Source organism: Brachionichthys hirsutus, chromosome 1, assembly GCF_040956055.1.
Source record: "Brachionichthys hirsutus isolate HB-005 chromosome 1, CSIRO-AGI_Bhir_v1, whole genome shotgun sequence".
NCBI lineage: Eukaryota > Metazoa > Chordata > Actinopteri > Lophiiformes > Brachionichthyidae > Brachionichthys > Brachionichthys hirsutus.
This window is the reverse complement of record NC_090897.1, coordinates 1,639,765-1,666,660: the sequence shown is the minus strand read 5'-3', so window position 1 is coordinate 1,666,660 and position 26,896 is coordinate 1,639,765. Positions and strand designations below refer to the sequence as shown.

The 26,896-nt window shown below is 49.1% G+C and overlaps 1 protein-coding gene across 1 annotated transcript; it reads right to left on the bottom strand.

Moving 5' to 3' along the window:
- Positions 1 to 2,500: 2,500 nt before the first annotated feature.
- On the bottom strand, positions 2,501 to 9,140 carry lmo1 (LIM domain only 1). Its single transcript, XM_068754146.1, has 3 exons — positions 8,929 to 9,140; positions 3,953 to 4,078; positions 2,501 to 2,720 (listed from the first exon to the last, which is right to left on the bottom strand). Exons 1-3 carry the CDS (start codon positions 9,132 to 9,134, stop codon positions 2,615 to 2,617), a joined length of 438 nt encoding a protein of 145 aa, XP_068610247.1. The 5' UTR covers positions 9,135 to 9,140; the 3' UTR covers positions 2,501 to 2,614.
- Between the last annotated feature and the right edge of the window lie 17,756 nt (positions 9,141 to 26,896).

Here is a 26,896-nt window from a genome sequence, read left to right as displayed (position 1 = left end):
ATACTGATTTGAATCTCCCTCATTGCAATAATGAGGTTGATTCCTCGCCAAGAGTTGGACAACGCACCGGTTTAGAAAATAAAACTGGCAGGTTACTTTGAAGATTACCTGCAGTAATCAAAATGCATGGCCGACGATCAGTTCCACCTCCAAAAAACAAAACACACACACAAAAAAAAGACAGAAACCCTTTCATCCATAAAATTAAATTCAGAATAATAAGAAGCGTTGCAGTGTTAATGGATCCGGAGTGAAACAGAGCGGCGTTGCGTCCCCCTCCCTCAGCTGTCCCGTGTCAATACGAATGTCCATCAAAAGAGATTATACTGTAGGTCGCATGAACCGGGTCCATAATGAGCGGAGAGGGAAGGGCACTTTCTAACGACCCCCCTCGTGCGCGACATGTGACACAAGCCAGGCTAATTAAGCAGATGCCGTAATGCGGTAATCAGGAACACAGAGGAGGTTTGAGAATTCACAAACTTTGAGTCATAACAGCACAACATTTGGTGCTTAAGAACTTCGGCGCCGCCGCAAGCAGATGGAAATGCCAGGCTGCAGTGCGTGTGTGTGTCATGTTTTATGACTCAGAGTGTGTTACCTCGTTGTGCATGCGCTTTATTATATCCGTCTATGTGCATGCACGCCGTCCCACACCGGAGATTTTAATGTGTGTGTGTGAATTTACAGCTGGGAACGGCGTAAGGTGCTTTCCTCATTATTTTTCTGGAAAATGAGCAATCAGCCATTTTGGATGAAGCATGATTGTTTCCCTCTGCAAATCAATCCAGGAATCACAATTAAAATATTCTCTTTTGTGGTATAATTGATGTCTACCTAATCCTTTATTTGCACACCTGTCGGCGGTCCTGAATTTTTAATGAATTTCTAATTAATGCTCTTTGTCCACTTGATTTATGTTCGAGCAAGCTCTCTGGCGGTTGCCCCGCTTGGACTACACAACGGGAGGATGAGGACGAGACCAAACAGCAGATTAGGTTGCACATTTTAATTGACGTAGGTTTTATTCCCTCATCCTCCTGATTCCTGAACCTCCTCGTCCGCCCTCTCGTATTTTGATCCATTCCCAGTTGTCACGTGAGGTCATGAGGGCTGTGATGTCATCGCGCTGGAGAGCGTTTCTAATCTGCGTAATTTATTATTTCTAATTATTGACATTCTTTAAAATAAATAAATAGCAGTATAAAATTTAACAGCAGAATTAAATTAACCCTGGGAAGGCTTGAAAATTCTCAAAGAAATGAAATGAATTGATTGAAAATTAACCAGCGACTGCTCTGATGATCATTTTGTCCTTCTGCATCAGTTGCAAACAAATTTGCATTTTGGATAGATTATACAAGCAACTTGGTCTCTTATCCTTCGCTTTCATATTCATTAATTGGATAACTGAGAATTGACTCTTTCAGCCCTGTAATAACGCTTCGTCTGACCCAAAGCCAGGACAAATAATCAGCAGAAATCCAAGCTGGGTTTTTTTCCCCGGCAATCTTGGAATTATATTTAATTCTCTTAAAAATTCAGGAGGAATATTTGGACATTTCTGGAAGTGACTATTTGAGCCACCTCCTTTATTCTGTTTGTTGTCTACATTACGTTACGTGCAGAAAATAATTCCCCTTTTGTCATTTAGAGCAACAAGTGTCAAAATAAAAATGATTACTTGATGCAATAAGCAAAATCAGCAGCGTGAAGGATCGTCTAAGTATTTGATGCCTCCGGCAGATTTATAGTCTGGGCTCTTGGTGTAAATCAAGTCGACACAGTGTCACACAGCTCCATTAACAGTCTACTGGGAGGAACGCTTTTCAAACAGCTCTGCACCTCCGTCGCTGACGAGTTTGAATAAGTTCGAACTGGATGAGCATTTATTTTCCAATTTATTTGCCGTTGCGTTTCATTTCCGAGCCAATTCATCCCCATAATCAGATGTTAATTACTGAAGCATGAATCGCAGCTCGCCTTAACTCACGTTCACAGCAACAGTTTTTATTCCAAATAAAATGAAATCCATTTTAAGCAGCCCATCAGAACACTGTAAAATGCAATAAAACATTTTGTGTGTGCGCCATAACGTATTCTCTTTTTAATAGCATCGCCGTTTCTGGCGACGCGCTTACATTTCAACACGTGAGCCGACGTTGGTACGAGAGGAAAAACAAAAACAGAAACTCACTATGAACATTTAAGAATCTTTAATTCACACTAGTAATAAAATTGCATTACATTTCATAAAATAAATGTTCCAGTTTATATATACAGAGAAAACAGACTGTACATTCCCTCCAATGAACCGTTTCTAAAAGGAAATAAAACAAACAACAGGGAAACAAACTGCACAGAACTTACAAGCAATACAGTGCTCAGCTAAGCAGGCACGACTGTACATGAAAATCTGTAACTGCTCGGTGGCGGGGCGTGGTGGGGGCAAAGGGGCGAACATTTACAATAGAGTCCTTAGGGACTGATAAAGGGGTCTTAAAAAGTATTGCAGGCAAGCAGACGGACGCTCGTCTCTTTCCAAGTGCAGCCGAACATCCATCCGGAGAGGAGCGTGGAGCCGATCGCCGCCGCCGCCGCCGCCGGGCTCCGACTATTGAACCTGCGCCTCAAAGCTCCCGTTCAGCTGGCCCTCCTCATAGTCCATTTGACACAAAATCATGTTGTTTTTTAGGAAAAACTTGTCCCCGACGCAAAACCTGTCGGCAGATAAACACAAACAAAAGCAGAACCCGGCGTTAAAGACAAAGACACGCTCGGCACCGCGGTAAAGACGCTTCAGACGGACGTTTCCGACTAGTGTTTGGAGGGTTCGCTATGCGGGATTGAAACTCATCATCTGCTCGGAGAACGCAGACATGAGCGATGGCGACCATTGAAAGGCGGGTCAGGCCTCGCCGGCGCCGCAGGACTTTCCGAGGAAACCGGAAAGCGTTAGCTTTTAACACAGCAGTTTGTTTCTAGAGGAGCCCCCCCCCCCCGACGTCTCTGAGTCAACCGAAGGAGGAAAATAAGACGTAGCGGCTCGCCCTCCCGACGTTCTCCTCTATGCCGTTATTTGTTTGTGTGACAAAGTGGCGAGCAAAGATAAGAATATAAGCGAGCGTCGCTTGGCTCCAGTATCGAGCCGGGCTGGGTAAACAGCCGCGGCGGCAGCGTGCCAGACGAGACCCGGCTGCACGTCTGCCAGCGGAGGAGAGACGGCAGACATCGTTCTCTTACAGCAGGTGTTCACTATGGAAACCGAATCCGGCCTGCAGAAGGTTAATGGGCTTGTGCTGTGTGAAGGAACAGGGTCACAGAACCAGCCCCCCCGACAAGCATGCAAAGGACGTGCGGCCCCCGGTGCTGCCATTACCGACAGTATATTAATGGTGGAAGAAGACCGTCCACATGGTGATCTGGATCAGCACCAGAAGGTTCTAGATTGTTCTTGATATCTTTATACACCGACCATGAAAAGTCAAAGTGAATCAGAGTTAATGTCTATTTATCAGATTTTTGGTTTTAATGTTAAAATGTCATTTTTTCATGACCTCATTCTGGATCAGATCCAGAAGACATTTTGCATGAAGCCTTCATTATAAGTAAATGGGAAAATTCCGCCAAAAGTTTTGATCCCGACAGGTTAGATAAAGACCCATCTTCAGGTTGCCCCCCCCCCCCAGATCGATCCAGCAGTTTTTCCATAATCCTGCTAAAAATCAGAGACAGACAAATTCTGCCAAAAACATAACCTAAGGTAAATATCTGCGGCGAATGCAGTAACCTTTATGTAAATTGTAACGTAAAGTCAATCCAATTTCTTTCTTTTTTTTATTGTATTAAAAGACAAAAACTGCTAAAAACGACATCTTCTAACACTTAAGCCATCGCCCATTTGTGTGTGTGTGTGTGTGTGTGTTTTAAAGGTGATATCCATATTGCTTACCTCTGGTTACAAAGCTGACAGGCAAAACAGTCCAAGTGGTAAACATTATCTCTGGCTCTCATCACCATTTCAAAGGCTGGGATCAGTTTACTGCAGGCGGCACAGTTCCCCGTTGTACCGAAGAGCCTTAAAGACAGAACAGCACAGACAGATTAGCGCATCCTGCCGTTACCTTGATGCAACGAATAAGCAGACAAAATGAAAAATGCTGCAGCAAAAAGGGGGGAAAAGGAGGGCAAAAAGGAATATGTTGGATTGTAATGCAGAAATCTTTTTAGCCGCCCGCTAATGAGTCACAAACATGGATCTTAATTCTCAGCTAATGATCCAATTAAAAATGATCACACGCTTCCTCAAAGAATTTCCCCCTACGAAAGCAATGAACACGAATCTGAAGCATCTGAACTGTTGAAAGTTTTCATCTCTCGCATGTTCTTGCGAGACTATAACGTAATGAGAATCATTCCACTTCCATCCCGTCTCTCGTCTTCTGCCTTCGCCCACAGAGGACCCAGAGACGGATGGTGGGAGGCGTAACCTAAATGTTTCTGCTCAAACCTCGCCGCCGCTTGTTTTGGCTTATTAGATAGAAACCGAGTGATAAAGTTCACAAACAGAGCAAAGAGGCAGCGGCGTAGATCTCTTTTCCTCTCGGAGCAAAAAAGGAGCCTTGAACGCGTCTCCCAGTCCGATTTACATTTTCCTTTTCCGAGCGTCTGCTCCCCGAGTTTAATCTGAAGATTCCGGAGTGCAGATATTTCCATGGATAAGGGCTGTTTCACAGCTTTGCAAGAAGGGATGAGGCAACAGCAGATTGTCAATTCAACAGTATGTTGAACACCCCCCCCCCAACTTGTGGGACTGAGACAGAAGTCACAGTGTTGATATTCTGCCTCATTTATTCCGGTTTCATTCAGTTGCTTTCACCTTGTTAAAGAAAGCCCCCCCCATCCAGCAGGCCGTCCTCTAATGAGGGGCCACTGGCCCGCCGGGGCGGCCCCGGCAGAAGCACGGGGAGCGGGGTTGTTATGTTCCATGAGAGGGATTCACAGCGTGTTAAACGGAGACACGCTTACAACCGGCTACTGTCTCCGTAAATACTGCGTGTTCTCATGCAGCAGACATCTGCCACCCACCGGCTTCTCCAGAACACAAGAACCTGCCCCCCCCCCGTAGAAGTCTTTTAAAACACACACACAGACTCGAGCCCGGTTTCCAGCACAAACGTGGCAACCGTGACTTCCTGGGTTTCTTCAGCGATGACAAGAAGTTTAAGTATTTTCCTTTTTGTTAACCGGAGACGGAGTTTTGCTTAAAATGAATCTTATTTTTTGAAAGCTTCTTATTTAAGAGCTGCAGATCAGGGCTGTTTGGGTTTTAGTTGTGTAAAGCTGGATGGACGACATGAGGAGGAAGGCTCGACTATCGATTCGTTTCGCGTTGGGAAAGTTCCTTTCCTGCAGCTCGACCACGACTCACTCCGAGGATGCATCGATCTGGAGGCTCATTTCTATTCACCCACACCTGTGAGGTGATTTGCACTGACCATTTATAATTGGATGTGGGTGTGTCGTGGGCGGGACGGGACGCTGAGCTGCAGGTGGACTGATTTATGAAGGCGACCCCGTCCCTGCAGGAGTGATGACTTTACCTGCTGTTTTTTGCATTGCTAATGCGCCTTGTTTATTTCTAAATGAGACTTCTGAGCGCTATAACGTGGCAACAACACCCGGCTTGATTGGCTCCTTGTGCCAAGAGGAGATTACAGCGTGAGGGAACTGTTGAAACGCATCACGCCATCCTCCTCCTGCTCATCTGAAGGCTAAAAGCACAGTTGAACCGCCGCCGCAGTCTCACGGGTATCAGCTAAAGTGGAGCCGTGCATATTAAGCAATGAATATCTCCCATCAAAACACGATCGAGAGGAAAATTTAAAGGTTGGGAGGGGGGGGTCGATGTCAGAGGAGATAACGCACCGTTTTCCCACGCACGTACAGGAAGGAGTGAAACGGCGTAAAACGGATGCATTCAAGGTCCCTCCGAGCTTTCCAATGCCAAGCAGAGGAGTATTTAGTAAGAGGTTTGGAGTAGAATGCTTATCTCTGCTCTCAGTTTTCCTACTCTTGAAGCAGACATTGAAGTAGACGGTCCAACGGCGTTTGTTTGAACGGCCCAAAGTTTCAACGGTTCCTTTATTTTACTCTATTTGCAGTTTCGCTCTCTTGCTGTTTAGCTATGCTAGCACAGCTTAGCTAAGCTACTCAAAGAAAAGCTTGTGTGCTTGGACGCCGGTCGTTGGGAGCGGAGTCGGATGGCATGAATGTCCGTTATTGGGTTATTACGACGAGAGAAAAGGAGGCCCCTCCTCGGTTCTTTCAACCTGCTTCAAACCCTTAAAGCTCTGCCTCCTACCTGTAATCGGAGCTCTTTGAGACTTCCCAGCCGGCACAGGGGTTCGTCAGATTTCATTAAAAGGGAAAGCTGTTAATGCATGCAGCGCGTGTTCTGACCCTCTCCGAGAGTTGTGTCTTTTTGAGAGTTTAAACCGTTCCTTTTCAGATTTATCTCGCCCGAAGAAGAGCCCTGCAATTGTTTTAGCGACTATAGCAGAGAGGAGAGGACAGATTTAAAACGCAGTCACATCCAGATGGAGCTATCATCGGCCCACTTCCATTTCACCGTTTCTGTGGATCACTTATAATATTCATTATCTCGAAACACTTTCCTCTTACTGTTAATTAATACCCCATTTTGATAAGTGGAGGACTATTATATCCTCTGTGATATAAGAAACAGAAGATTAAATTATGTTAAGCTCGGTGTCCTGATCTACGCCGCCAACCCTCCGCGGAGTCGTATGATCCGGCGCGCCGGACGGAAGGGAAAAGACAAATTTATCTATCGTTCCTCGTTGCTGGTGAAATGAGGGGAAAAAAAAGCCGACGTGACGGTTCCGTGTGAATGTCAGGGACGTTAGAATCCCAACCTTTTTTTTTTTTCGATGCCAGGGTTTGGAGGGCAGGAGAGGACGACGCGCCACGTATGTGCGCGTTCCGGCGTTTGTGTGTCGGAGTGCAAGACTCGGGAAAAGCGTGAGTGCATTCAATAAGTCGCTGACGCCACCTGAAGGACAACCACAGATGGAGCTCCTATAATAATTAATGCGAGCATGGCGGGGTTCCAAACCCTGGGAAATAACCAAAGTACGTTTGATCCACCGGTTGGTTTTTAATGAAGTGCGGGAGGCTAATTCTGTACACAGATTTAACTTCATTACTGCAGGTGAGGGAGAGGGGGGGGCTTTCATTTCACCGCACAGAAGGCACGGAACGCGGTGCAGGATGGAGAATGCATCGCTTACTTTCAAACACTCTGATCTCTCAAACAGCCTCCTCTCTATACGCAAGGTTTTTAATTTGTTCCATAATAGAATTCATCTCGAGCATCTCCAGCCATTAGGCGCGCTGCATTCGTCGCAGGATGAAGAGCGGGCGAGTGGGATGGATTTCATTAGGCAATCCAGGACAACAGAGAAGCACAGAGTTCACCAACCCCCCCCCCCCCCCCTTTATTTTCTTACTTTAGTATTCCTAACTCTGTTTCTGACCGCTACATCTTAACCAGTCTAAACCCATTCGGCTCGCCGGTGCCGGGCCTTTATTGCTCAGCGGGGTTTGGAGGGGGTGGGGGTGGGGGGGGGGGGGGGGCTGCAGCTCCTTCACCAGATGTATTTCGCCAAGTGCAACTCTCAGCTTCATAATTTTTTGCCTCTTCTTGGTCATTTTCCCATTTATTATTACCTCATCTGGCCCTCTGGGGACAGCAGGAGGTCTTAGTGGACGTCTCACTGCATCTTAAAAGCATTAGCTCGGGGTGGGAACTGATGGATGGTAATGGCCCGTCCCAACGTAACGTCTCTAAGCACCTCTCAAGTGGGCGGCAGGCCTCGTCCAGGTCAGAGGAACGGCTGAGATAAAAGCGACATGTCACGGAGAGCTGCGAGTGAGGTGGGAAGAAAACCACGTTCATCAAGGTTCCCGTCAAAATGACGGCTGCGGCTCGGAATGTCTTCGGTTTTATTGGAGTGATGAGGACCTGGCGGGTCGCAATTAATGTGACGCATCAGTAGGAGCGGCGGGACACGCCGGCAGAAAGGTAAAAACAAGGGGGGACAGAACAAGCCAGTGAGTTTTGGGAGGCGGAGCCTAAGGTGCTGGCATCGCTTCGTCTGTCTCGAGAGGATTCCCTCCAGGAAAGATGGTCGGATCTCTTTGGGAATGCGACTTAATGCCCAGGAAATGGTCATGTTTAATTTAATGAGCAGATGGCAGGGGAATCTGAGAGGATGGGGGGGGGGGGGGGGGGGGGGCAGCAATCCTGCCTGGGGGTGTCCCGTAGCCTAAGACACGGAGTCTGTGGCAGGACAGAAGTCGTCACGATCGTGTAAACACGAGCAAGAAGGACGGAAGCCAAAGCAAACAAGACAGAACGGACAAAGGGACACGGAGGACAAAAGGACACGGAATTAAACACGCAAGGGGTTTAAGATGGCAGCGCGAGAAGGGAAGTTACACGGTCCCGGGTCCAAATCCTCCCGAGGACTTGTCTATGCATTGGCGTGTTCGTCCTGTTCTCCCAGCATCTTCCAATTCCTCCCTTCCCATGTCGGCGTTATGCGACGGCGTTCAGTCAAACGCCACGTAGGACATCAAAGAAACGCTTCCCGCTTTACGCACGCGTTAAAAACGCCGCCGCAGACGAACAAAGCAACAAAGTCCCGTCGCAGTCGGCCTCCCCATGTTGAAGTTAGAACACTGTGGAGTCTCGAACACGATTTGGATTGATTCTAGCCGAGTGTGTGAGACGGGGAAACAGCAACCCCCCCCCCCAAAACGCAGGCCGTGTGACGCTTACATGTCCCACCGGAGTGTGTGTGTGTGTGTGTGTTGTGAGAGGTGATTGTGTGTCTTTCTTGCCTCAAGTAGTCCCTGCGACAGAGGATGAGGTTGGCTTTCGTGTAGAGGGTGGAGCCCACCTCCCCCAGGCGGCAGTCGCAGCAGGCACATTTGAGACAGTCCTCGTGCCAGTATTTGTCCAGGGCCTTGAGCAGGTAGCGGTCTTTAATCTTGCGATTGCAGCCGGCGCAGCCCTTCTGTTTCCCTTTGGGCTGGACGGAGAGCATCGGCACACCTGTGGTGATAAGGAGACAAACAGCCGAGCGTGATTTACGGCCGGGAACACGGGCGACTTTTTACATGTGCGGGTTTTTTTTGTGTGTTTTATTTTTTTGATAAGCCGGCTGCTTCTCCGGGCGTTTCAAAGCTTCCGGCGCACGGCTTACCTGCTTCATATGCATTAAAGGAAACCCTCTTCCGTGTAGATAGGCACACGGGGGTCACATTGCACCGACTCTCCGTCTCCACCAAGAACACGCTGTAACACCGAAGTTAACACGATAGCCGGCGGTGGCTCCCGTGAAGGGCCGGCGTTGTTTACGGCGCGCCGCGCGCACGGTGCGTTAGTTACCTTCCATTTCATCAAAGCCCGTTTCACTCAAGCTGTAAAAGCTCCTCGCGGGCTTTGTTTGGTATAGATTAACATTAACCTTTTAAAAAGCCTCTGACCACAAAAACGCTGCTACCAGACCCCAGCGAGATATGTTATGGCCTAAGTGCCTTTTAGCATACACTCACTGGCTGCGGTTCATGCACACACACACACGCACACGCACACACACACACACACCAGTCCTTTTACACTCATCCGGACTCGTGTCTGCGACGAGCGAGCCTAAGTTACCAAACTAGCAAATTGCCCTGCTGTCAGGCAGGTCCCATTTACGCCCATCTTTGCGTCTCCTAAAGGACAAATAAAGTCCATTTAATAACTGCACTAAACACTAATAGTCTGTGTGCGGCTGACATTTATGTTTGGGCTGAAGCCCCCCCCCAGGACGCCGGCGGTAGCCCCCTCTGCAGCACTAACAGCTGAAAGCACAAGACAACAGCTCTTGAGACACTCTCTCACACACTGAGCTATTGATCCGGCTGAGAGAACACACAGTGGACGCCACCGGCCGCTCCACTTTCAAAACGCATTTCTCTCCCGTCTCGTAAAGAAAATAACAAAATAGAAATGGACGGGACACTCGGCACAGCAGGGCGTGGGGGAGGGGGCTCGTTAGGCCAGGTTTTAGATGAAATGTCACTCCGGACTTCAGTGTGACGTTACCGGGTCGGGTAGAAACAACAAGTGGCGTTTTCACCGGCTGCTCAGCAAATCTGATGGGATCAGGTTCGCACGTCAATTTCATGCACCCGCCCATATTAATAATGCTATGAATGTCATGCAATTAGCGCCCCCCCCCCCCCCCCCCCCATTTTAAAAAGGGGGTGAAAGAAAAGGGAGAGCGTCATCTGATTTCTTTATCAGAAGTGGAAAGGAGAGAGTTATTGGTTCAGAGCCGGCGTTGGGAGCCATCAATTAGTGTCCCTGCCCTCGTGCCCCCCCCACTGGAAAGAGGCCCCTTGAAGCTGCCGCATTAGGATCACAAAACTGCTATAAATACCAATGTTGGGTGCAAATGAAGTTAAAAAGCTTCACATTCAAGCCACAGCGGCGAAGGGCGGCGTCCTCCACCTGCATCTCACGGCTCGTTAGGGGGGGGGGGGGGGGGGGGCTCGCCTGACAGACTCCCACAGAACAGCCTTAATGAGGAGATGGAAGATCCCAGTGTGTGTGTGTGTGCACGCTTTGAGCTGGTGCAAAGGAGAAAAGGAAGTTGCTGCAACAAAAATCTGTAATCTGCCTTCTGTGACATCTAATTAGTAATCCGGCCCGAATTCTTTGCTTTGAATAAGAACTAATTCTACAAAAAAAGGTCGTTGTTCGACCTCCGGAGAACGACTCCAGATGGGTCGAGACCGCCACCTGCCACACACACACACACACACACCAGTGTGTTTTACACCGCGTCTGAAAACCCTAACACTTAACGCTCCCCTGCCCGACATCCGGGTTCCTCACGCACGAGACTCGGCAAGGAACCAGAACGCACGTTCCACCGATGCCCCTCCCCCCCCCATCTCGGGTTTGATACCTTCCACCAAACAGCTTTAATAGCAGTGCAGCAGGCACTCGCTCACATCTAAACAAAGAGCAGCGACGGAGGGAAAAAACGTGTGTAAAGTAAATGTCTTTTCAATTCCCTTCATACCACGAGACATTTTCTTGCACCTGTCACCACTCCCGGCGCGCTGTGGAACCGTAGTGGAACAGAACCGCCCCGAAAGAAAAGCTGCATTATGAAAGGAAGCAGCAGACTAAGAGGCAGCCTCCACTTAATCCAATCCATTTAACAGATACAAGTACCGCTGACCTTCCAGTGTCATTTGGTGTCACCAAAAAGCATGCCTCTCCCCGCGCCATGATTCATCCTCCAGCAAGGGATGCGTTTTACTCCTCAAACTGGGGAGGCAGCACTCGCCCTGCCAAATATTCTTCCTGAGAGGGAATTTAATTTGTCATTAGCGTTGGGTTTGAAGGCCCGTCGCGTCCCGCTCCTTCCATCCGTCTACTTTCTTTCAGATTGTATCTTTGGAGAATATGGAGTTACTTTTTCTCAGCCTAAGTAGCCTGTCAGACCATGCATTTTCCATTATAGAGATAGCATCCAATTCTATGTTGCCCCATTTAGACTTCCATCTTTACAACTATCAAATGAAAATGTGAAAATCCTGCCATTCTGCTTTTGCTGCTTTAGATATATTCAAGGTTTTTAAGAGAAATAATGCATTCTGGGTACGCGGAGAAATCCGCGATGTTGGAGAAACGTGGATGTTTGCGAACGGCTTGATTGGGTTTGAAAAGAAAAGAAAAATTATTTGTTCCATTTATCGTGACGACTCAAATGTGTTGCTACAAACGACGCTTCCTGCGTGTTCCCACGGCTTCAGCTACGCTACGCCATGCGAGGGCGGCGATGGAAGGGCGGGGTCGCCTCCACATCCGCTGCTCTGGATGCAAAACTAACTGAACATATCAGCAGATCGATCAGGAAAATGTTTTGTACTTTCAGGTGCATAACAATATTAGAATGGACAGGACATGCATGCTGGTCTCCAACGTCCCGCCTTCATGGTGGCGGGGGGGCGGCCGCGCTGGATTCGGTGTTATTTTTAATAGCTCTTGATCAATTAAAAGCGCCGACGCCGTGGTGCGAGGCAGACTTTGCCGGTTCACTGGGAGGTAAAGGATCTTGATGGGAATCACTCAGCCTTTCTGACACATGGGGAGGGAGGTGGGCTTTTAAGGAGGTGGAAGCCGGGCCATGGGTGCCCCCCCCCCCTCCCTCATAATTACAACTCCCAGCTGCAGCAAATAAGAGACTGTTAGCCAGCGGCGTGGTGAACAGAGGCCGAGATGCCTGGGGAAATTAGATCCTACACCGGCACATGATTGCATTTAGCTTAAACAAGTGCATTCGTCATCATCATCATCATCATCACTTAATTCCAAGGCATCAGGCAGATGTTTAAAGTCTTCAAGTAATATTTTAACTGCTGCAAGACTGAATGAATCTACGAAACACTGACACAATAGCACAGCAGAGTGACAGTAGCACGTTAGCGCTACGCTAGCAAGCTCTCAGCCAGTCTGGGAGCTGCAGCCACCGATTCACTCTCAGCTGTTCACCGGCAGTTTAAACGTCGCGTCCATGGCAATCCCAAATCAGACTCGTCCTCAGGCCAAGGAGTCTGTCGCCAAGGTTAATGGGGATCCCATGCAGATATCGGGCACAGTGCGTACATGAATCAGCCCCCCCCCCCCCCTTCACTGCTGTAATTGAGCCCGTAGATGCGTTTCTCTACTGCGGGGGCAAAAAACGCAGGACATCTGGTAATAACATCAGCGTGAAGACGCGTGCCGAAGGAAAGCAGACTGATGGGAGCATCGTGAGCGATAAGCGAAATGAAGACTCCCGATTCATGTTGGGATGCTGAGCAGAAGCATACGAGAGGTGTTAAAAAAGAACGGCTGTGCACGCCACAGGAGAGACGCACACACTCTTAAGTAAGGCCGTTTTCTTACACAAGGCCCGAGTCAATCTTATATTTCATCCTGACAGTGTCCCCCCCCCCCCTTGTCGTCCGCTGTGAGAGCGCTCTATGCCGGTCTATGTGTCCAGGAGGATGTGATTGAATGCCGGGGCCTGTGATGTGACTTCAGGGACTGTATGCATGCTATGATGATGACATAATTAACACCCGCGGTAAGTGGGGGGGGGGAGAGAGAGAGAGAGAGAGAGCAGTCGGGGCCGGCGTGGATGAGGAGAGGACTGTTCAGTAACAAGATGCACTCTCTCAAACTTTGCAGCTTGCCGCGGCTAATAAGCCCCGGTGAAACGGAGCCCAGCCGGCCCTTCCATTGACCCGGGCACTGCCCAGGATAAGGGAGGTTTTTGTCTCCTGGAATAATTGCTCTTTTCACATGTTGCAAGTGTCCCGACCCCCGCGGTGGGCAGGCCACTCTCGGCACCGTAATCACTCCTGATCCGCTCCAAATGAGTCAGCTGCATTAGGGCTGCAATAACACTGGCCCGGCTTCAAGCGCGGCGTGGGGAGTCTCGGCAGAGCGGCCTGGAACAGGGCCGCCTTTTCTCCCAGCCCACGGTCATTTCCATCACGTCAGAGGGGCATTTCTTACACTTGAAGTCAGCACGAAGGCGCCGGGCCCTTTTCTGAGGCGTACAGAAGCCATTGTTAGCTCCTGGTGTTCTCTGCTCGCTGCGGTTTGGCAGCAGCCTCCATCCCAATTAACGGGAAACTTCATTAGGATGTTTTTCCACACTTTTCAGCCCCCTATTATTTTTAATTTATTCACATGGGGTTAATTAAAAGAAATGTATCACAGAGATATGCAACAGCTTTCTAATTAAATTTATTGCTGCCTTTTTTTTTTTTTAAGAGACACAAAACTGGCAGACTTTCCAAATTATTACAGAAGGCGACTTGTTCCGATGCTCGGGGGCTCGGCGCAGGGTGAGATCGAGCTCTGCAAGGTAAGCTGTCAATGGTGGAAAGGGGTGGGGGCCAGCGACGGAGCAAGGAAATTTGAGTGATGGAGATGAATGGGGAGGAGAAAAAAACGCAAATAACATACATGATGGTTTTATAGCGCGGGGTTAGCCCAAACAGCTGTTTGAAAGACGTGCAGCGTCAGGGCGTTGATGGAGCAGGGGAATATCTGATGTTGCATCCAGCCAATCAGAAGCCGGGTTCGTCTGCAGCTGGCTCGGTTGGTTTTACCCTTCATCCACACCCAACATTCACCCGACTTAAATCCGTCTAATCTGCAACTCCATGATTCCTGGCAAAAAACTAATTACATTAAATAAAATATAATAAAATAAAAAAGAGCCATTAGAACTGTCACCGCCTCCTTCCGCCATCCGGAACAGAACGATGCACAAACACTCTTAGCCCGCATTAAACATTCATTTGGAGAGGAATAAATGGAGCCGCCTAAAGTTTGTGTCACTCACGAGGTCAGGAAGTGATGAACAAAATCCTCCCCACTCCCCGGCAATTACTGCACACTTAGGATTTCAAAGGATATGCCAGGAGACAGGTGTGCCATTCAAGGTCCTCGGCGTGTCGGAAAATGGAGGGGAAGGAGGAAGACCGCACCGCGACACGCCGCGTGAGGCTCTTTAATCGTGAATAATGCAAATTCTCCGCGGGGGGCACTTATTCGGCAGCGTGGGCCTCTAATGTCATTCAACTCCCACACCTGATGGGGGTAAATAATGAGGGAGGTCGGTTGGTTGGGGGGGGGGGCACTCGGGGAAGAGGTCTTGATGAGGATTACGTGCAATGCTAGGATGCTAAACCGAGCTGCGGCTCCATTTCGGGGTCTCGTTCCAATCTGTATTTCTGTTAATCACGCTACAACATTGATTACATCATGAACACCAATATCCAACGGCTAATCTATTAGCTTTAAAGGGGAAGGAACAGCCGCCTTAATCACAGATTTTAATTAGCCGCTTGATTTGATTTAGTGAAGGTCATCCAATAGGAGATTAGTTCTTTCAGAGGAACCGCCGGCTTTTTCATTTACCAACAACCCCCCCCCCCCCCCCCCCCCCCAAAAAAAAAAAGTAAAGTGTGAAGCATCTGTCCTCCTTTATTTAAGAGCAGATCTCAGGAGGCTTTTAACTATGTTGTGTTTGACCCAGATAAATGCAAGTGGCATTTTGTTTCTGCCAGACGATGGCGAGGTAAAGGTCAGGGAGTACGAGGACGTGTGGGAAAACAGGACGGCGGCAATCCGTCGTCCCGAATCATCAAGAAAGACTCCTGAAGGGAGGCGACGGCGCACCAGTCATCTGACTCCGCCCACAAATGTTAGTTTAAGGCCCAAACCCGACTTTGACCACGTTGAGCTCCATTCGTCAAATGCAATCCCTTCTTCGATGACGCAACATCTGCATTGTGTGTGTGTGCGTGTCACACACACACACACACACACACACACCCCGTCAACGCAAAAAGATAAAACATGGCGGGAAAGAGTAAGAAACGGAGATGAAGAGGTAACTAATGTCTCCTCCATGAGCCAACACTCCCCTTTAATTAAATCCAAGCCTGATCCAACACGGCCGTGGAAACGGCTGCACGTTCATTAAAGCGGGTGAGATAGAAATCATGGATCGACAACCAGATCCAGATCCGGACAAAACCAAACTCTTCAGCGCACGTCCCACCCTTCCAGCTGGCGTCATGGTTAATCCGTCAAGTAGGGAGTTCATATTAAATAAAACTAAAAACCTCTTGTAAAGGACGTTTTCCAGATCCACTCCACAAATGTCATGATTTCCTCCAAAAGGTGGACGCCCCCCCCATCCGTGTCAGAGATAACGCGTCACATTAATTTGGATATTTACCAGGATTTATATGCGTCATTTGTCGTCATTATGAAGAGTTTTTATTTTGAACCATTTACATCAGGCGCCTGGCTGTGACGTCACCCAAACGTCTTCATAGGTTTGTCTCTTTTGCTTTTCTTCAATGTCATTTGGGGTCAAATTACAAGACTATGCCTGTGATTCTTCTGACGCTGGTGAAGCTGGATGAAGGTATGAAAGCAGCCGTGAGATGCCAGCCCGCTCCAGACTCCCGCTACTTTGCCCCGCCCACATTCCCAACGCTACCTGCATCCTCGCTGGGAACAACGGTACGAAAACGGAACAGAAACGCATCCGAGATGAAAACAAACATCAATCAGTTCCCGCTTTAAACTGGATGCTGGAATAGGAACGCAATAGAGCAGCGGAACAAGACGGGAGGCATCAAAGCCCCGCTGGCGGCCCCTAGAGGCACGACTGTTTATCACATCACACCCACAACAACAACAACAACAACAACATGTTACACAAACACATGGGAGTCGCCGTCTGCCTCCCTCAGATTCATGGATGTTATATCGCTTTAATCCTGCAGTATTGAAAACGTATTGATCGATGGCGGTGAGTAAGATTGAAGCAATTATAAAATGTAGCAAACAGAAGCAGCTTTATGAGGACGCACTAAAAAAAGGAGCGACCGCATGCTAATAGATCGGCTTGGAGACACTAGAAAGGATTAAGAGAGGGCGGTTATGAGCTGATGTTCACTCGACACATGGATCGCGTCTTCTAGTCATCAAACAAACAGTGAAGCTTCTCCTCGGATCAAAAGCCTTTCCACATCATTCCTACCGCCGTTACTCTGCAATAACGAAACATGGCGGTTTCACGTGGTGGCGTTCGAGACGACGAGATTCTGACTGTCCTTAAATACGTAAAGCACGATATTAACCCCGACTGTCGCCGTCCACCGAGACTTCGGCTTGTGGGACACAGATTATTGTCCCGATGCCCGCTGGCACCGAGAAGATCGCGCCGCCTTCCGAATCGTTCACACACGTTTAAAGCAATCCTGTGTCTCTTGCAAAAAAAAAAAAAGAAAAAAGAAAAGACAAATCAGTTTCTCCAAGGTGATGCTGCGACGTTGCGACTAGCGTGCGCCATCGCGCCTCTTTTGCATTTGCACATTTAACCGGTAATGGCGCCTCTGTCCCGACAACATTCACGTCAAAATATTCCTCCAAGAAGACAAGAAGAGGAAGAGGAAGAGGAGCGTCCCTTCGCTGCGGTGCGTGTGGTAGCTGGATCCTTTTTTTTGTGATGCCGTCGCTAGTGTGTGGCCTCTGGCAATAATAAGAGGGAAGCACTTACAGCTCAAGAGTGCATAATTGAGTTAGTGCGCCACACTGATGAGTGCAGCCATTCACATCTAAAGGCAGGTGGAGGCGCTCGCCAACACGCCTCTCAAGTCTCCATCCAGCCCCTCGGAAAGCCGCTAAAATAATTAGGGAATATGATCCGTATCTGGAGCAATGAAGCAGATGAAGCAGTCGGGACCGATAGGGATCTGGAGGTTTAAGGGGGGCAGGGAAAACTCTCCGCACGGAAAGTCGGAATTTGCATGATCAGACAGTGATTAGAGCGAATTAAAAACTCACAGCTGGTATGTGTGTGGGTGCGTTCGTTTCTTTAGCTTAGCGTAGCTGGAAGGGGGGAAAATGAGGCGAGCTTTAGTGCTGTACAGTTATGAATGATGAAAGCACTGGGGGGGGGGGGGGGGATTCACGTCTGAATCAGAGAAGAGTCCTGCTGTCATTCATTAAAAATACAAACACAAACTCCTGCATTAATTGTGTATTTGCAACACAACAAATTAAGAGCTGGTGCAGGTTCCTGTAACGGCGTGACAACGATTCGACAAACGGCAGCGACTTATCAAATGACCGGCGTGTTTGTAATTTCGTTCGGGGCCCTGAGCTCAGCAGCCAGACGCAATTTCAATATGTGAAAATGGGAAAGTTTCATTTTGAAGCGAGCGCAAACCAATAAGCTGAGAAAATAGCAAATACAGGAGAGCAAATTGCATTCCTTTGGAAAAGTGGAACGACTTTAAAGAACACATAAAAGTAATCTCCAGCTGGAAATTAGAAACCATCTCTTGGAAACCAAATAACAGAAGAGAAATATTACTGTCCACTTTCTAAATCAATATAACACCCCTACAAGACAGCATTACCATGGCAACGGCGGTAAAGAATGAAGCAAGTCTTATTATTTCAAAATAAAAACAGGAGCCTGAAGCCCAAGTTTTATTATAGCAGCCGACAGATGACAAGTCTGCATTCATCCGAGGGATTGCTTTTCAATCGCGTGCTTTATGAATGTACAAATTTCACTGGAGAGGATGATAACGGGGTCATAAATTAACAAGCTGAGGTAAGCAGACATTTATCAGCAGTGGGATTCTTCTTCTGCAGAGGTGTGAAGAAGGCAGCAACATCTCATGCAGCGTGGATCCGCTTTCCTCCGCCGGTACGAAGACCGAGAGAAACTCGCGGCCGCCTCTTCCACCCTGGAATTAGACCCGGATTGGACGTTTCACAGAAGAATCGGTTCGGGTGTTGCTACGACCTGCGGATTGGGTCATGTCCTCAGAGGCAGGGCCTGCACCAGACCCTCAGAGGCAGGGCCTGCACCAGACCCTCAGAGGCAGGGGCTGCACCAGAACCTCAGAGGCAGGGCCTGCACCAGAACCTCAGAGGCAGGGCCTGCACCAGACCCTCGTGAGCAGGTGACACACGACACGCGTGATCCACTCAGGACTGAGTCCACAAGGCAGGGCTTTGGGTTTTTTCGCCACAACAGGCCCCTTTAGCGACGGTAAAGACGAAGGCAGGCCGTTTCCGGCGGCTGCTTTTGTTGCGCCATTTGGCACAACTGTAGTTTTCAGACTTTTCAAAAGAGACTCCAGACTTCAAAAACAGTCTGCCAAACAAGCGGCCGCATTACTGCGAGGCTGCGCTGCCAACTGGGATGGCAGACTTTGAACAAGAGACCAGACGCACTGATGATCTCTTCTGTAGACGACTAAAATATAAACGCTTAAGCGCCTCACACACACACACACACACACAGAGGGGTATTACGGTGCATCAATCAAGAGGAGCAGACAGTAATCACACCCCTACACCCATGCGGCCACCCAAAACACCAGCCCCCGCCTCCCTCTCCGCGTAAACACCCATTTACTTGCGTATCCCTAAGTGGATGCATTAGACGAGGAGCTCGGAATTGACAAGCCTATAACTTGAGAGCCGATAAACACAGAGAAACAGACGAGCAGCGATGCTGACAAGCCGGCCGAAACGCCGGAGCTGCTGCTGCTCGGGACCAGCAGATAAAGGGTGAAGCTTTTAGGCAATGAGCAGCAGGTGATCTCAGCTTCTCTGCAAGTCCTAATGCTCCTAAAAGCCACTCTCCCTGCTCCTGTAATTGGGCATCAGTAGTTAATGCAGTATTGACTGCATTACATGCTCCCGTGCATCCTTTCCCACTAATGCTATTTGCATCACCTTGTACATTTACCATATTGCTTAGCCAATAACTGTTAAAAGCAATCTGAAATCATGAATCACACGGAGAACTTTTAGCTGGACACGCATCCAAAGGAGACAATTTACAGTTGAGTTAATTAAAGGTGCATCCGCTGCACAACATGGACCCATTTATGTCTCTGCCCGAGACCCATGGATGTCCATTTCAAACATAAACGATGGCTTTCGAAGGCATCCGCTGCTTTTAGAGGGAGAAACGCACGTTGGTGCAGAAGCGACACTTTGAGGAATAAAGTATAGCAGGTGGATGGAGGTTGGCACAGCGCACGTCAGCAGGTGGTCCGCATTACCGGCAGAACAACCCTTAAAACACTAAAAAAAAAACGTCAGGAGAAAACGGTGAGTGCGTGTTAAAACGCGCGCGCGCACACCGAGCACAATTTAGATCTCAGAGTGATAAAGACTCCCCCCCCACATCTCTACATCAGTTTAATCCAAAATGGGACATCATTAGAGGCGACTTTCATTTAAATTTAAATTAATGAGATTGCCTCAGCCATTAACCTGAATGATAAGTAATGCAAGGAGGCCTATTTGGATGGAAAGTGGGCGCGCGGCGCGCGCCATAATTTGCAATTAAGTTAAAAGCACTCTGCTGTCATCTCCCATCCGGCGGTGATGTCAAAGGCTGCCTCGCCAACTTCAGACGCAAAAAGCACTTAGAGCGAGAGCGGAGGCGCACGCGCGCGCGCGCGCGTCCGTGGAGCATCCTCAAACTCCGGGCTGCGCGTCAAAACGCCAGAGGCCAAAAAAAAAAAAAAGAATAAAAAAAAAAGAATCTGCTCCAAAATACGCCTGAAACTCTTCCACGCTGACACGCACCCTGCCGTGACCGCGGAAGAGGAGCGGCGGCTGGTGCGCACGGCGCGGCGCGGCGCGGGACGACGGGACATGCTTGATGTGTGAAATGTCAGCAGTGACCCCCCCCCCCGGTGCCGTTACTCACCCTCCTCCTTGTCCAGCACCATCGTCCTGAGGAACGACGAGTCCTTCCCCGGGCGGTCCGTCCTCGGCTCCAGGAGGCTGCGGCGCTCGGTCCGACGGAGCTTCCGCTGGAACGCGCTGCGCTTTGAGACGCGCGGTGGACGAGACGACGCCTCGATAAATCAGAGCCCCGGAGAGATTAACGGTCGTCTGCACGTTCCCCCCACCCCCCCACCCCACCCTCACCTAGCAATAATAATTCACACGCGAAATGTGGCGGCGTGCGCGAGTCGAGACGCGTCGATCCGAGCTGGAGTGGAACGCAAATAAATGGCGATCAGACGGCGCTGCGTGCTCTTGATAAATTCCATGCGAATAAGAAAAAGGCAAAAAAAAAAAGAAAAGAATGAAAAGCCGTGGATACGTCGCGTCGCCGGGCTGGAGCTGTGCGCGCACGGGCGGATCGGACGCTCGGACGGAACGGCTGCGCGCTCCTCGCGGTTAAATAGTCGCGCGTTCTCGCGCTCATCTGCTCCCGAGCAGCAACTATGTTCAAACAAATCCAAATGCGAATCTGACAACTGCTAAGAAGCGAACTCACGCACGCCGCCTCTCCGCCGGTGCGTGTGCCGCGCTCGCCTCTGCTGCGACTGAATAAATGCGCGCAGCTTCCAGAGAGCCTCGGATTCCCCTGTTAATTAAATCAATTCATTATGCTCAGATCTGATTAGCAGCCCCCCCCCCCCCCCCTCTTTGAATCAATTATTCAATACACAAACATAATTGCTTGTGCCAGAGGTGTCTAAGTATTAGCTTATTTAACTCCAAGGACACTAATTACCCCTAGGGCAAGGGAACTTTTCTCATTAATTCTGACAAAACACAAAAGCACAGCTAAGGGAAAGTGTGCGCGCGAGTGCGCGTGCGCGAGAGGGAGAGAGCGCCTGGTAATATGCGTGCCAGAGAGAGAGAGAGAGAGAGAGAGAGAGAGCAAGAGCGCGCCCGTGCACTTGTGGTTGAATCGAAGCACGTGCGCCAGGACGCGGGTGCGCGCGCGTTAGAGAGAGAGAGAGCGAGAGACGCTGGGTGAGAGCGGCGCTGGGGCCTGCTACATGCCTTTCCTGCTTTCTGCCGAGTGCACCAGAACCATCGCGTCACTGCGCGTCCGTTTGGTGGTTGATTCGTCCAGACGCAGAACTTTATCTTACAGGCTGCTGATAAACAGTCGTCTCAAACGAGGCAGCGCAACAGACGGGCCTCGGGTTTCGATTCGTGGGCAGATAGGAGGCTCAGTTTCCAGTCTGGTCATATAATTGTTTGCCTGTTATTGCCAAGATGAAAGTGTTGCTGTTTCACGGCGGGAGCCTTAAATAGCAGCACTTTCGCTCGCCCTGCGGAGACCGTTAACCAATTAAGGGCGAGATCCAACAAAGATTAGCCATTTAGGAGCGAGGAGGCGAGCGATGGGGCCAGAAGGCTGCGGTCTGCGGCGTGAGCCGCTCAGTCTGTCCTCGCCTTCTGGTAGATTTGTGCAGCCTTAGCTTTAGCACGCTAACATTATCAATCACTCCCCAACTCTTAGCGCCTCTTAGAGGCCGTAACTGAGCGAGCGTTGGGCGGTGGCGGTGAGTATCTTCAACGTGATGCTACAGAATCTCACCCACGACAAAGTAAACCTGTTCCGAGTCCACATCGTGCCGCTTCCACGCATCGGACGCACCTGCGCCCTTTTTCTAATTATTATGAATGAAGCCGTTTGCTTGGCGGCGCTGAGGCGAGCGTTAGCGCTCGCCGTAGGCCGTGGGGATCATTCCCGTTCTCCGGGCAGCGTGCCGTCCTGAGATTGGGGTCGGCCCTGAAATCAATGGGCTGATCCCTTTCTGTCCGGCTTCCTGGCTGACATGCTTGACTTTTCATCTCCATGGTCACAGAGATTGATGACTTATGACCGAGAACGCATGTTTGCTGACCTCTGGGCAACGTGAGTGACACACAATTAATCCAATCACACGGAAAACTGGAAAGGAAAGGGGAGAGCGTGGGTCAGTCTCATCGGGGGGGGGGGGGGGGGGGCTCGACTTCAAACCACTTGACATTTGAATGTGGAAAAACGCGCCGTACAGAAAGACTGTTGAGAGGCGTGCCCTAATGGCTGTAGATTTACCACAACCCCCCCCCCCCCCCCTGATGAGACTTCTGGTAGCGTAAAGGGTCACCGGCGGGCGACAACGTGACTCTTAATCAATCTCTCACGACATTTAGACGCCCGAGTCATGAAGATCGCGGCCTACTCTTCATCCTCCTCTCAGCTTCCGGGGGGGGGTCCAGACCCTTACCCACTCCGCATCCAACAGCAGGGCCGCGGCCCATACTAGTCAAGCCCCCCCGATCGGGCTCCTCTGATTCACAGTTCATTTAAATTCATTCCGGAGAATGCATTAGCCATTCTCGTCTATTTATGGGCAGCCCTCAAATGCAGCCACTACAAAACGCTGCTCCGTAATTAACCTCGGCTAATCAGATAGCGGCGCCGGCGTCGTGTTCCCATTGGTCCTCGGGCACACAGCTATTGGACAGAGGATGAGCCCATTCTACAGTTCAGAATGGCTAAGCAGATTAAAACCTCATATCAAACATGATATTTACAGGCAGGGCTCCTTTTATGTCGGATGAGGGGGGGGGGGCTTCAGGGCTGGGCTTTTAAAGCCATGTAGCTTAATTGTATTCTGGCTAAGTGGGATGAATGGTGCTTTTTAATCAGACTACTGACGGGGCTCTGTGTTGTAAACGTAGAGATGTGGTTCCTGATAGTTAAGATGCTTTCGGCCCGGTTCTCCAAGCCTCCGGCAGCATTCTGGCGTTGAAGGCGGCGCCCGTGAGAATCAGGGCGGAGGGAAAAGTGCGGTTTGGTAAGTAGCCGTGCCAAATAATTTGTAGTCACATCTTCTCTTTGTTTCGCCTTCTTGATTGAAGCCCGAATGAAGAGTGAGATTGTCTGGATTTAGTTACTGTGAGCTTTAAAGCACTGCGCCTCCTAGTGGCCGCTCCTGGCGGTGTCCCCCCCCCCCCTCAGGGATGTTTTTAAAACATTACGTAATAAATTGCGAGTGTTTTCTCCATTCCTCCTCTTCCTCCTGGAGCTCCTGAGACGGAGTGTCGATAGGAATTAAATGGGAATTATTATTACAATCTATTTGATGCTCTCCATATAGAAAGTCGAAGGCATGGCACAAACCCTGCAGTGCACCGAGGCCATTTGAAGTTCATGACCAATCAAATGTAGACTATAGGTGTCATTCGGTGGGAAGGGGACGGGAGAGCGAATCCCTTCCCCAAACAGTTAATCCAACTTTAATCCTCGTCATTAGGAATTAGACATGCCGAGCTGTCCGGCCGTTCCTCTAAATTACAATCAAACGGCGACCAATTACACAAATTATTGATGGTGGATTCTCTTTTCAACTGCAAATTAAGGCTATTAAGGAAGGCTCCTTTTTAATGCAAAAGTGACTAATTAAGCAGCGGATGGGAAATCTGCTGCCCAGATATCAAAAAAGTTCTCGGCACACATTGCGGGAACACAAGGGAGCCAATTAGTTTAATTATCAAAACAGCTAATTAAAATTGCACAGTTCCTAATTAGTTCTTTGCTTTTGCCTCTAATTGACAGCACGGAGATAAATGGGCTGCCGATGAGAACGGGGAGAGGAGAAAAACAGGAGAAACTTCGGCGGAATATTTATGCTGACTTTATCTCCGTCTGTGTGGCAGCCCTTGAAAGTGGAAAATTAATGACCTTAATTCCCAAACTGTTTTTCCTCTAACGGTGCTCCCCTCTGTGCTCCTGGTGCACGCTCCTTTGTATGGGCCTGCCACTCTGCCAGCTGCTGGAATGGGAAAAAGGGGGTACTTGGGGGGGGGGGGTTCTCCTCCTAATGTGACAGCTCCCACCTAACAATGAAGAAAGATGAAAGAATGAAGCAGATGTAACCACGGGGACCGTTGCAGCATGGGACCGCAACTCGGTTGCACTTCCTTTAAAGCACTTATGTCATCTACGGGGGAATTAATTTGTTCCATGCAAAAGAGTGAACTCTGCCGGGACGGAGATAAAAGACACGGATGGCCCAGAAAATACTCCCAATAAGATATGACATTTGCATTTTAGATTGATTACTATTGTTGTCTGGCAAGTGAACTCTGAAACTTTGCACAAATATATTTGTTGTTGTCGATACCGAGCGGTCTAAAAACCCACGGCCGTGAACGTAGCGTTGAATCGGCGGCATCAGGATCTGTTTAAAGGTCTTTAAGATGAAAGACGGATCCTGCCGGAGCTGGAAGATGGGCCTCTCCTCCTCAGATCGTGCGTTTCTGCTCTTGTGTGCGCCTCCCAGCTAGACGTGGACTCTGCCCGTGTCCCTGCAAGGCCGCCGTTGTAATCCCGTCCCTCCGCCTGCATGCGACCGACATGTGGGTCCTCTCGGCACATTAGCAGATAACCATCGACTAATCAGTTTACTTTTGAGACTGCGTTAAAATGCAAATTGCATTAATGTTGGCATTATGCATCAAACTACCCAGATCGGCCGGGCCAGAGGCCGCATAATGCCGGGATCATTGGGTTAGAGCCTTCCACACGCGGCGTTAATGCACTCTGATTTCCCCAGCTCTGGTTCAAATCAAGTGTTCTACGTCGGCTAGCTGCTGTCTGGGAAACTGGAGGAGCTTCGCATCAAGTGGAGGCGTTCTCCTTTTCTTTTTTGCGAAGCTCCATTAAAGGCAGAGCGATGATTGCCGCCTGTTGGATTTCTTTTGTCTAATTCAGCGGGAAGGGCTTTCAGCTTCGTGTGCATTTTAGGGCGTCGCTCACCTCTTGGTTGAAAGTGCGTGGATATTAATTTGCTTGGAGTCCGAATGAGCGGAAATGGATTCCACGGAGTGCATTCTGCAACGTTCAAAATGTGATTTATCCCAACTCCTTCTCTGCATTTAAATAAAAGACACCCTGCAGAAGTGGGTCTGCGCAGGCCTGGAGGAGCCGGCCCGGCTGTAACAAGCACACGTCCGCCGCTAATTGATTGTCTTGTGTTTTATTTATGGTGCAGCAGTAATTAGCGGACAGCGTAATGTAAGCCATTCATTAGCACCTGGCCGCCGCTATGGATTTCCCTGCTTTGTCTCGGATGCACACATCATTAGGGAGAAACAAAGAGCGGAATTTATTAGCACGGCTTGGTATAAATATCCTTAAAGCCTAGTGTGCCTTTAAGGAAGAACGCAGGGCTCTAAAACTTTTGTCAGCGATTGCTCACTGACTCCATTTCGCTACAGAATATGCTAAGGAAGAGCTGTATAAATTTAATTTTAATTGTTTTGTACACACGCCAGTGAAAGGGAACTGATTGGATACAGTTCAGAGACAGTATATTAATACGTTATTTTCATATGTTAATTGGTTTGCATAATCTCTCCCTTTGCCTGGTTTGGAAGTACCTGGCACCGAGAAAGCGACGGAGGAGAATAGACGAGTCCGATTTACATACAAGGCAGCTCCTCTGAACATTAAATAATACTACAGCTGCAAGCTGAAGGTGTGTTCAGTTAGCAGACAGCACATCTGTATAATTTATAGTCCAGCTGTTTGGCTGCTTTCGAGTCCATTTTCCTCCCTGCCTGCCTTTAATGAAATCTTGTTACCGGAGAATTGACTGGAGTGAATTGAGATTTTAATCTCGTTGACATTCGACCGTGGAAATGTGCGCCGGTGGGAACTTTTTAATGGCGGGCCCTGTAATCAGAAGACACTTGTATTCAGCGCCGCACGTTAATGAATCTCATCAAATGAAGCTCGGGCTGCATGCGACGGGCTCAAATTTCAAGGTGTCTGACCATCCCCATTTGGGAAATTCCTCAGGGAGTGCGCGATTACTCAAGTTTAGCCGTTTATTGCCTCATCTCTCAATAAGCACCGAAGCGCAGAGTTCTCATCTATGTTGCTCCTTTTTCTTCTTCTTCTCCTCCTCCACCGGAAGAAAGAGGCGATAGACGACAAAACCACCGGCTGCGGTTATTATTGCCCGATCGCCTCGTCGCTTAAGGACAGGAAGCTAAAGTTCCACGATGCTGATTTAAGCGCGCTATAGTTGCCGTGTTATTCACGCCCATCACGTCGTAAGGCGGCCCGATGGGCGTGTCATTTGGTTCCATCCCTTTCCTCAGGTAAATGCTGACATTGCACCGTTGGGACAGCCGATGCGCGGAATATAAAGTTGCCGCCAAGTGTTTGCACAGTTCACGCCGATTATTTCCAGCCATTACGGCTCCGTGCAAGGACAGACTCTCATCCAGCTCCTTAATGAGGATTATCGTCAGGTCCGGGGCCTCGGAAGTTCTATTGAATATTTAAATGACGTCACGTACGAGTCCGTATCAGCGGGGTCGGCGCCATCATTCTGGCCTCGGATTAAACTGCAGTTTATTCTACCGTTAAAGAAA

Coding starts and splice junctions, on each gene's coding strand:
- lmo1 (XM_068754146.1), bottom strand. CDS start 9,134: ATGCTCTCCGTCCAGCCCAAAGGGAAACAGAAGGGCTGCGCCGGCTGC. Junction 4,079..8,928: donor TGTCGCAGGGACTACTTGAG/GCAAGAAAGACA, acceptor TCTGTCTTTAAG/GCTCTTCGGTACAACGGGGA. Junction 2,721..3,952: donor TGTCAGCTTTGTAACCAGAG/GTAAGCAATATG, acceptor ATCTGCCGACAG/GTTTTGCGTCGGGGACAAGT.